Consider the following 10939-nt stretch of genomic DNA (forward strand, 5'->3'; position numbering starts at 1 on the left):
ACAATTTGTGTTCGGCTTCTGTAAACAAAGCCCGCCTTCTTTTATTTGATTGGTCATTTCAATCAATTTGACATTGATGAGGCAGAGCAGCCTAACATTTAAAAACCTAACAACAAGAAGAGAAGCATTGCTATCAAAATTGAATGCAATATTAGTACTGCAATAAGAATAGAGTAAGCCTATTTTGGGTGAAGCTGATAATGTGTGACTGACATGACTTGCAAAAAGCTACATCGGATCTCAGCTAATGCAGTCTTATCTCAGTCCTACTATATAATAGTAATAGAGTTACTGCATGCATTCATGCTTAGGACAGTTTAAAAAAATCCCTCCAATCTCTGTTGGATGTTTTAAAGTAAATTAAGGAAATTATCATAATTATCATCACCATTATATGTATGGTTAATTCAAATAGTTTCATCATACGATGTTATAGTACAACACATGTTAAAGCAGGAAATATTAACGTTTTGATTCTGAATATGTTTTTCTGACTCCTCTTGAACATTTCAATGGTGTAGTATCCTCTTCTATTTTTCTCCACTAGTTCATTGATCTTCTCCAGCAGTTCATTGACTTGAGCTTGATCATTGTTCTCCACATTATGAAAGACATGATATCTACCTTCACATTCACATTCACATTCACATTCACATTCATGCACTAACTTCTTAAGCGCTTGTGTTTCCTGCAACATTTCTTCTAAAGGTTTGATTAATTTATTAGCTACGTTGAACAGCACTATGGTGAATCTCTTAACATCTTCTCCAAAGTTTTTCAGAATCCATTGGACTGTGTTTTGCTCTTCCTCTGTCAATCTACCCAGTCTGATGACCAGCAGAAACACATGAGGACCAGGAGCAGACATATGCAAACTCTTCTCAATCTCAGCCTTCACATGTTTTTCAGTCATGGACGTGTGAAACAGCCCAGGTGTGACAATCACTGAGATGTTTCTACCCTCCACATGTCCCTCATGTTTCTCACACTGTTGAGTTGTAGATTCAGAGGAGAAACTAACTTTAAAGACATCTCTGCCCAGTATCGTGTTTCCTATTGAACTCTGTCCTGATCCAGTTTTACCCAGAAGAACAATCTTCAGGTCTCCTTCCACTGTGAAACAAAGATTAACATAAACTATTATTTGGAAAGCTGTTCAACAGTTCACTGATTATGAAATCTTTATTTACTATACAAATAAAGGCTTTTGAATACTGTTGTTCATTTACAGAGTAAACAGGACACATTTATACCCTACATATTAAGATTTTCTATCTGTTTCCTGAGATCTTCCTGAACTGCTGCATCCTTACCTCTCAGATATTGTGTTTTCTTTTCACTCACATCCTCTTGTTTCGTCTCATTATCGGCTTTGATTCTGCTTTCTTTGCTTTTGGTTTTTATTTCCTTCTCTTGATTTATCCCTCCTCTCTCTTCTTGTCTTTCCCTCACCGGCTCGTGTTTCATTCTCTCTTCTTCTTGTTTTAGTCTCTGTTCATCCTTTTTTTTAAATCTCTCTTTCTGCTTACGTTTTCTCTGATTCTTCAGGTAGATCTCATTGCTGTAGTGTTGTCCTCCATTGTTCTTCACCATTTCATCAGTACCCTTCAGGAGCTTTATGATTTGACTCAGATCACATTCATCATTGCTGTTCATTGCATGAAATCTTCCCTCAAAGTAGTTCAGTATTTTCTGTGTTTCTTCACTGTCAATGATTTGATTAAATTCTCTTTTGGAGACTTTTTCTCATCCAATAAACAGCACCATGGTGAATAAAAACGCTTCTTCTCCAAAGTTCTCCTGAATTTGCTGGACAATGTTCCTCTGCTCCTCTCTGAAGGTGTCCAGGTTGATGACGAGCAGGAACACGTGAGGACCCGGATCAGAGAGATACAGACTCTTCATCATCTGCTTCTTCAGCTCTTCATCAGTCAGCTGAGTGTTGAAGAATCCTGGAGTGTCGATGATGGAGATGTTTCTGTCTTCTACTCTTCCTCTCTGTTTCTTCACTCTCTCTGGTTCTGCTCTCTTTAAATGCCTCTCGACCCAGTATTGCATTTGCTGTTGGACTCTTTCCAGCTCCACAGTCTCCCAATAACATGATCCTCAGCTCGTTTAAATCAGATGCTTCATCGGGCTCTGAAATAAACACAGAAATAATTGTCAGAGGAAGGTTTTGGACTTAATTCTCAGTAGGTAAAAGCTAATGATTGTCACAAAGACCTTTAAGAAGATGTGAAGAGTTTTAAGGAAGATTAAACGATTATTTTCCCCTCTCTCTCCCTGTAGCCAACAACGTTTTTTGATTTGTGTGTCTGAACTTTACTTTTGTTTGCCTGTATTTTTTTATTACTATTATTTTTTTTTTTTACATGCTTTTGTTTTATGTCATGCTAATGTGGTTTCTAAATTTTGTTGTCAATATGTGGAGAGAAGTACGGACTTACTAATTCGTTCCCTCGATTTGCTAAATCGTGCACACGATTTATAAATCAAGAGAACGAATTAGTAAATTGTGCGCATGATTTAGCAAATCGAGGGAACGAAATAGTAAATTGTGCACACTATTTATTTATTTTGTCTTGCATGTCACGTGCAGGGCTCCGTAGAGAAGCCTTCAAATAAACAGTACAAAAAAGCCACTTGTGTCTACTAGCATTTGTATCAAGGTATCAAGATAATAAGAGGAGTCAGTGACTGTATATGTTCCATAATTTGGTGACCAAAAAAAAACAGAAAACACTCTATAAAAAGCATCTTCATGTGTCCTTACAAAATGTTTATTTTCTTATTTCCAGAATAGATAACAGAAGCAAACAAATGACGTTGTAGGAAAACCATATACTGCTACAGCTGATCACAAAATAAAAATCATGCCAAAGTACCACCTTCTGTTAAAGAAACATTATCTTAAAATCCACACACATAAACAAGCTGCAACCCTACAGGACAAATGGTTTGGAGAATAGATGGATGGATAATCAACAGACATTACATTCATAACTAAAGCATAAAATAAACACGGAAATTTACAGTACTATTATTGTATATTATTGAAATCCAAATGCAAGCCATATGACAGTACAGTGATATCAAGATGACAGGAAAAAGACATTTCAAAGACAGAGCAGTTTCTTATATTTCTGATGAAAGATTTACAAACCTTTTTATCTGAACAATGTGCACAAATAATTTATTCAAATAAATTACAGGACAAAAATAGGCTCATAAAGGAGCAACTGGGCTCTTACAAACTTTAAGTCGAAGAGTTTATAATTGCTTGCTTTGACAATTTGACTCAGTCACTTCAGCTTAAACCGATTTGTCTAAAAACATAATGATTTATTGATATATTGATATTTACCAACTAAACCCCTGGTGCAAATACAGACACATCTAGATTATGTTTTGTTGTTTGTGAAGATATTTTCAGAACTTTATCACCCATTTTAACAGTGAGTAAAAAGTCACTGAGATCAGCTACAATCTAGTCAAACAGGTTTTGCTATGTGCAGTTTAAATTTTTTTTGAAAATTTTCTACAATGACTATAATATCAGTTTGCTATAATATAGCACATTAATTCAAACACACCTCTATGCTCTGGATTCATTTCTCTGTGCTGGTTTGCCTGATATCTGTAAGTTTCCCAGCAGTAGATCAGTTTCTGTGAGAGAATGAAGGTGTTTGAGCTTGAGCTGTCGTGACTGTGAAACTCCCTCTATTGTGGTGAACTAATGACAATAAAACACTGTGACATGTGATTCAAAGGCTTTCTAACACAATGTTTGGTGACATGTTGTTGTTTTACCTGTGGGATGCAGGTTGATTTAACAAGTTTCCCAATTGTATCCTCTTGATTAAAAAAAAATGCATAAAATAACCTTTTATTCCAACATTTACTCTCATATCCAGCCCTGTGAAAAGCATGATGGGAAGGGGAAATCCTGTTCCACAACTAAAATAATTTCTCAACCCAAGTGAATTAGGTAAAGTGATTGAAAAGAATTGTGTTGGACTAACTTAATTTACTTGAGTCACATGTTGAAACAAGTTCTTTCAAAATTGCAATATTGAGATTAGCCAAAACACAACCGTTTCAAGTCAGTTTAACACAATGCAAGTGTTTGAATGAGAAACCTAATACAATAATACACCGTTCAATAATGGTGATGCATCAGGCCTAATCACTGAGTATAATCACTGTTCAGAAATGTTTTTTTGTTGTTAAACTTTTAAACACTGTGCTACTGACCATGTGAAATAAATATGTATTAGGTTACTAGGACGAAAAAAATTATGTATTTTTCTAAACAATGTGTTTGGGATTTTCCTGATATATATTGCATGGCTATAAATGCATCTTTGTTGCACGTTGTTTGGGGCTATTAAAAAAAAATTGCATATGGGCCCTGGCTGACTTGCTACATACTGCCTCTAAATGTAAATGTACAGTTCAAAGCTCTTTAAAGGAAGTATGAAAATGAGTGGAAACCCAATTATCTGAAAAACTGAGGCACAATATCAGTAATCAGCATCCCTGAACACTTGGAGCTTTTGCACTCAACATTTATTGAATCTTTCATACTCGATCTACTAGACCAATGAATGTATTCCATAAAGCAGGTTAACTGACTACACAGTATATTACAGGGATAAACTGTGAGACAACCAACTAGGGCAACAAAACATTTACTCAGTGAGAGCACAGGCATTGGAAATAATCCAAACAAAACAAACAATTCTGCAAGAGCACAATGTGCAATCTCAAAAATGACTTCATTATGCTTTCCACTCACTGCTAATGTCTTCATTATCAGTTCTGTGTTTCAGTGTTTATAGTGGTGAAATGCTCCTGATTACTAGTCAATCTTTCAGTGATATTTCTAGCGCAACACTGCTGCCTATTGGTCAGGAGTATTAGTATTTGACTATAATCAGTTGTACATTTGTTTGCTTTGTAAATTTGATTAGATGTTGATTAGAAGCAGGCAAAACATATAAACTAAGAAAGGAGGTATACAAAATATTATAAAAAGTAAAGTATTTCTCATAGATAGATTTGTATGAAATCCTTGTCAGGGCTGCACAAAGCTCAGCTGCACGTCTCCGCTAACTTCCAAAACATCAATCTCCTCCAGTTTAGTGTGGCAATGGCTGTAAGTGTGAGTTTGTTCACCATTGACAAACACCTGATACTGATGACGACTGCAGAAAACGGTGACCTGAAATGCCCATACAAGACAAAGATGTGAAATCGTCCAATATTGCAAAGTTTAAAAACAGCCTTCCCCCCAAAATCTAATGTACAGTGATTTCCCTGTGTAGCAATGGGACATTTCAAAACACTGCTTCTTGAAGCTTCGGAACGTTTGCAAATCATTTGTTTAGAACCATCCCTATCAAACTGCCAACGTTACGTGATTACAGTAAATGAGGCTTCGTTACGTCACAACTCTTTCAGAATTTTCAACGGTTTGCCGTTGTCGGGAGACGATGATCTGTAAATTAAATTAAACGTATAGGCATTTTTAATGACACATTTGTATAAGGAAAAGGAAGAGTTGTAGTAATCAGTGTCTTACTAGCCTGAATAGCTAAGCCCTCCATAAAACAAACAAAGCAAGCCCTGCAAACTGGTAAAATATCACATAAAGGCACTTCTTTGTGTATGTTACTGATTTGTTAATTGATCGTAATAGGTTACACTTTCAATAAAACATTTGCAGTTGGTTTGTAAAAGCTGTTTTTATGCATAGTTTTTGTTGCATTTACACCATTTTGACCAGAAGGCATCATCAGCGTGTGGTGTTCAAAGTGCTTCAAAAAAGTGAGTCATTTTGCAAAGCAGTTAGTTCAGTTGATTCAAAGATTAGTTTTTCCTATCATTAGTCTTGTGTATTTACAATTATATCAGCAATGTCCATTTGAACAAAGTGTTTATACTGTATATGCACCTACCTGCAGCGGTTGCCCTTTTTTAAACGGCATGAGCTCAGATTGCTCCTCTTTACCCCATTTTCCATCCCCATAAGTGTTGCACAAAACCAGATTCTCATCAAAATCAGCACTGTAGACAAATGCAATTCCAGTTTTGTGCCGCAGACTAATCACTACTCTGTTGGAGAAAGAAAATATATGGAAATCACATATTGTAAAAGCATCTCAAAATTCCATTGAGCAGATGCCATTATGACATTAGAGAATATTAAAAACTATTTTAAAACATAAGCTGTGTAATGTGCATCAGAGAGAAATGACATTGTCAAACCTATTCGCTTGGGGATTGATAAATCCTTGGATGATGATGACTTTGCCAAGCTGTAGTCCACCATGAATGATGCTTTTATATGGGACTGTCTGATTGTGGGTGAAAATAATGAAAGATAATATATTGCAATGTTATACTTTGTAGCACAGCAAATATTTAGTCTCTTGTTGAACTTTGTCAAATCCACTTCAAATAATCCCTAACAATTCACTGTATAACATACTTAAAAAATGTAATTAAATACTAAAACATGTGTGATGAGATTTACATCAACTATTTGCCTTCACCATATATGTCCAATAACTTACAAAGGATCCTAGTGGTTGATGGGGCTGTAAATGAAAAGAAATGTCGATATTTAGGACAGGAACACATTTAGCCACATTTGTCCTTACCAATTGAATAAAATAAAATAAAACATGAAAATATTGTAGGGCTGTCAAATCGATTAATCATGATTAATCACATCCAAAATAAATGTTAGTGTTTACATAATATATAAATTCACACACACTCATGTATATATTTAAGACATATCTCACCACAAGATACTGGAAGGCAACTAATTTCACTTCCATATTTCCACTCACATGGATTCGGTCCACCCATGAGAACGGCATACGGTGCTTGTACTCTGAGAAGGGTTTCCCGTTGGTACTTATCTAGAAAAAGCCAAAAGTATTCTCATTCTTCTTATTCATCAAGAAAGACTTGTAGTTGTGGTGGATGAAAGGGCATGTAAGAATAAAACTGTTTACAGACAGTAAAGCACCTTGTATGAGCTCAGTGTGACGAGGATCTGCAGAGCAAACATCTGGCCTCTCGGGAAGGGAGTTTCGTACTTGCGTTCCTCTGAGCCCCATCTACCTCGCTGAAGGGTGTTGTGCATTATGTACCCAGATCCTCCTTCATAGCGTGGATTAAAGTGCAGAGCAATATCAGACCCGTACTTGAGGTCCACCTGGAATCTGCAATAGAGAGAGCTATTCTATATAACTATAGAACTGTAATAAAATATAGTGATGACTAACATCTGATGTTTTTTTAAATACCACAGAATTATGTACTTTCAAAATACATTCAATTCTCATGCTTAAACTGCTGAGTTAAATCATTTGCATTTGCTACTTTGACTCTCACTCACTCTGAAAAGAAATTCAAGGGATCTTTTACCACAACTTAAAAACAGTATATGATTGCAAGTTAAAAATTCTGATTTATCTGCTTGATTAAACCTTTTAAGTTTCAAACATAATTTTGAGTTCTTTTGACACAATGTGGATCATTACAGCAACTTACTATTGTGCGTAATTTAAATTAAAATGCCTGCATTTTATTTATTTATGTTTTTTATTGATTAATACAATTTCAAAAAATATGCCGTATAAGTTTGCTAATTTGCAAACTAGCATGCTTTCATAGGACTGGATGATGTGGGTAAATGTTGAAATCAAGTTTTATTTTACGTGTTTTTAGTTAAGGGAAAGACTTGTAAGTGTTTAAAGCTGTTATGTTTGACATTTAATGTGTTTCAAGTTTTTGTGTTTACCATTGTGCTGAAAAGTAGAGCTTATGGTTATGAAGTTTTGAGTCAATTAAATCATATGCTTTGCAAAATGATTCTTGTTTTTTGAAGCAATTGAAATATCTCACGAAGGCAATTGGTGAAGAAGTTAAACTTTGAATTGTTAAATTCAAGCTCGAAACACTGCGTGTGGCAACATCCTCTGGTGAAAATATTGTAAAAGCAATGCAAACTCAGCCCAAACATAAAAACACATTTTACAAAACAATTGCAAATGTTTTAATGAAAGTGTAATGTTTAAAAAAAATAAAATAAATACAAATCATTAAATACCATTAATTACCAAGCGCATAAATGCCAGCAGACTGTTACTCACCTGTCTGCATCTGACAAAACTCGTCCACATACAGTAATAATCGTTCCCTCTTGCAGACCTCCCTGGATCAGTCTAGTGAATGGCACACTCTGTGTGAAAATATATATATATATATCCCATAAAATGAGTGCTTGTTCATCTTCATGCATCCATTTGTTCAAAGTCATTTTATTTTAGCATTATTAAAGAGAATTAATGAAAACTCTCCCCACAATAGACCATCTTTTCAACATCTTTAAAAATAAATTATAAATCAGTTTTAAAATAATAGGTCACTTACCGGGTTGAAAAATGGTAGTTGCTGATACAGTGCCATTGTGCCAGATCTTGCGCTCCAGTTTTAAAGTTGTTCTTCAATGTCCAGCATCTAGCTAATATGATTTCAGCTCTACTTACAGGTTGCAGTCTCTTTATTAAAACTGCAATCAAAGTTAATGTTCAACGTCTATTTATGCATCACACTCATGATGTTCAGCCTTTCTGTTTGTTCACAAACATCAATAAGGACCACTGGCACACCGACAGAATCTAGTCGAGTGAGAGAAAAATTCATTCATAATTTATATTTTCTGCCTCAGGATAATTTAAGTTATTTAGATTAGTTCAAACTGACTTTTCAGCTGTTTGACTGAGTCCCATTCAAACTGAGATTCTAGTTTTGGGGGGTGGTTGTTGTAGTGAAGAAAATGATGTTCAAATCCATTAGCTTTAACACTTGGTAAGATTAGATTAAATGTGTTTAACTGACGTGTTTTACCCAGGGCCTGTTTCATAAAACAAGTTTACCAAATAAGCCAGGTTTATTTCAGTTAGTCGGACTTATTGTCAGTTGATTTGCTTCAAAATAAGTCAGAATAACTGAAATAAGCCTGGCTTTTTTGGTAAACTTGTTTTATGAAACAGCCCCCTTTTCTGTCCCTCAAAAGAAAACTAAATTCCCCTCTTATATTTATGACCAGATGTTGTCATTGCAGAATCCTGTCCGTCATTACCAAAGTGTTGCTGTTTTAACAGCAGTGAATCAGCAGATCACTCAAAATGAAGTGCATCACAGTCTTGAAGAAAATAATAAAAAGTAAGCTAATCACAGCCCTATTACATGTAGAACAGAATTCTGGGAGAAGGATATTTAATGATTAACCCCAGTTTCAAGGTTTAGGTCAGACAGAACCTTCTGTAAAACTGTTGTTGAACACAGTTTTACCCCATGAAGACAACATTTCTACATGTTCTGATAACAGTACAGATAATTCTAGCAATGTCAGAACATGGTGTTCTGTTCTTTACCCAAATGTGGCTATTCAAAAACAATATGGCCCCATGTTTTATAAGGTGGCCTTAACAACTATGTACTTACATTTAAATTAATCATTTAATACAATGCACTTATTGTGTACATACCTGTTCTTACATTGTACTTACATTAAAAAAAAAAACACCTGCATGTAATTACATCTGTAATTAATTTTTACATTTATAATTACACTGTTGACCCATTCCTTACACCTTAACCCACCCTTAAACCTACCCATACCACCAAACCTGTCCCTAACATTACCCGTATCCTAGCAACAATGTTTTGCAAAACAATATGAGCACAGTAAGTACATTGCACTTAATTTGTTTTGATGTACGTACATTAAGGCCACCTAATATAAAGTGGGACCAACAATATTTAGGACACATTAAATTCTTCATGGCTGTGGCATGGGTCCCTCCCTCCATCTAATCCGCCCTGGACCCTTCTGCCTCCAAAATGGCTAAAATAAAAAAAAGTGGAATAAACCTGTGTAAAATATATTTTTTAGTGTTTAAAATGAAAAACGCACATGCTGGGTACAATTAACTGTATGTTTTATCATCCTTCAGCCATTTGGAAACCAATTCATGTGTAACCATAATGAAACACTTATTATTAAACCCTTACAATTACAAATTATATTCTAACTACAGATTGACACAAGATTGACACAGTCTGTATTGTTAAAAGCACTATATAAATAAAGGTGACTTGACTTAGAGAATATTCACATTTCTAGTACATTATTTCTGTGGGCAAGTTTGGTAACTGAATGGGTAACTTTTGGCTCACATGATGAATGTTTAGAAGAAGTGAAAAGTGTGACACTTTCACTTAGAATCAACTCATTAGTTTGGATCAGCGATGTGCTGATCAAAATGCAAACCACAAGTTTAAATTGTGCAAATGTAAACCAACTATATAACAATTTTTTGAGCACATGTGCCAAAAAGTGCAGTTTGCATAAATTAAAAAGTAGTTGTGAAAGTATGTAGTGAGCTGATGCTTGCCTCTTCCGTGGCAAGTACAATCATGACTACAGCCACAGGCAATAGAGTGACACCAGCAGATCTACATGCAACTTCACTTCATCTTTTAAAATGACTTCTGATCGAACTAAATACCAAGTACATCCATTTATATAGTGGACTACATAAAAACTGCAGGATCTTCAGAGGATCATATAATAAACAAATTATTGATGAATTGTAATGGAATTCAAAGTAGGTTGTTGTTGCTATTTATTTATTTGTTTGTTTGCTTTGTTTGTTTGTTTAATTAATTCCTTCATTCATTCCTTTACATTTCACAGACCTAATTGCCTGAACACAATGGGCTTTTTACCATGCAATGCATGTATATACAGAGCCCTGGTACAGACGTGAAATTTGACTATAAATAGGGAGTTATGAAACATGAAAGTGAAAGTTTTTAGAAGCCAATAATGAAAGATTGAAAGACTCAAATG

The 10939-nt window shown here is 35.0% G+C and overlaps 1 protein-coding gene and 1 pseudogene across 4 annotated transcripts; both read right to left on the reverse strand.

Moving 5' to 3' along the window:
• Positions 1 to 467: 467 nt before the first annotated feature.
• LOC107749680 (GTPase IMAP family member 4-like) lies at positions 468 to 3612 on the reverse strand (annotated as a pseudogene).
• A 784-nt stretch (positions 3613 to 4396) lies between these two features.
• On the reverse strand, positions 4397 to 8609 carry LOC107749679 (galectin-9B-like). 4 transcript variants are annotated; one of them, XM_016564829.1, is made up of 8 exons: positions 8452 to 8609; positions 8172 to 8260; positions 7043 to 7238; positions 6813 to 6932; positions 6579 to 6602; positions 6271 to 6359; positions 5961 to 6117; positions 4397 to 5224 (listed from the first exon to the last, which is right to left on the reverse strand). In XM_016564829.1, exons 1-8 carry the CDS (start codon positions 8485 to 8487, stop codon positions 5078 to 5080), a joined length of 858 nt encoding a protein of 285 aa, XP_016420315.1. In that variant the 5' UTR covers positions 8488 to 8609; the 3' UTR covers positions 4397 to 5077. The 4 variants fall into 4 exon arrangements, with proteins under 4 accessions (XP_016420315.1, XP_016420316.1, XP_016420314.1 ...); XM_016564830.1 differs by having other exon boundaries at positions 6861 to 6932; positions 7043 to 7253; XM_016564828.1 differs by having other exon boundaries at positions 7043 to 7253.
• Positions 8610 to 10939: the final 2330 nt, after the last annotated feature.

This window comes from Sinocyclocheilus rhinocerous, unplaced genomic scaffold (genome assembly GCF_001515625.1).
Source record: "Sinocyclocheilus rhinocerous isolate Xijiao unplaced genomic scaffold, SAMN03320098_v1.1 scaffold42715, whole genome shotgun sequence".
Classification (NCBI taxonomy): domain Eukaryota; kingdom Metazoa; phylum Chordata; class Actinopteri; order Cypriniformes; family Cyprinidae; genus Sinocyclocheilus; species Sinocyclocheilus rhinocerous.

Bases quoted from the DNA above. Each gene is read 5' to 3' on its own strand.
- LOC107749679 (XM_016564828.1), bottom strand. From the start codon at position 8,487: ATGGCACTGTATCAGCAACTACCATTTTTCAACCCG. The intron at 6,933-7,042 runs GTGCTTTACTGT...GGCTTTTTCTAG, and splicing joins TCACACTGAGCTCATACAAG to ATAAGTACCAACGGGAAACC. The intron at 6,603-6,812 runs GTGAGATATGTC...TTTCATTTACAG, and splicing joins TTGCCTTCCAGTATCTTGTG to CCCCATCAACCACTAGGATC.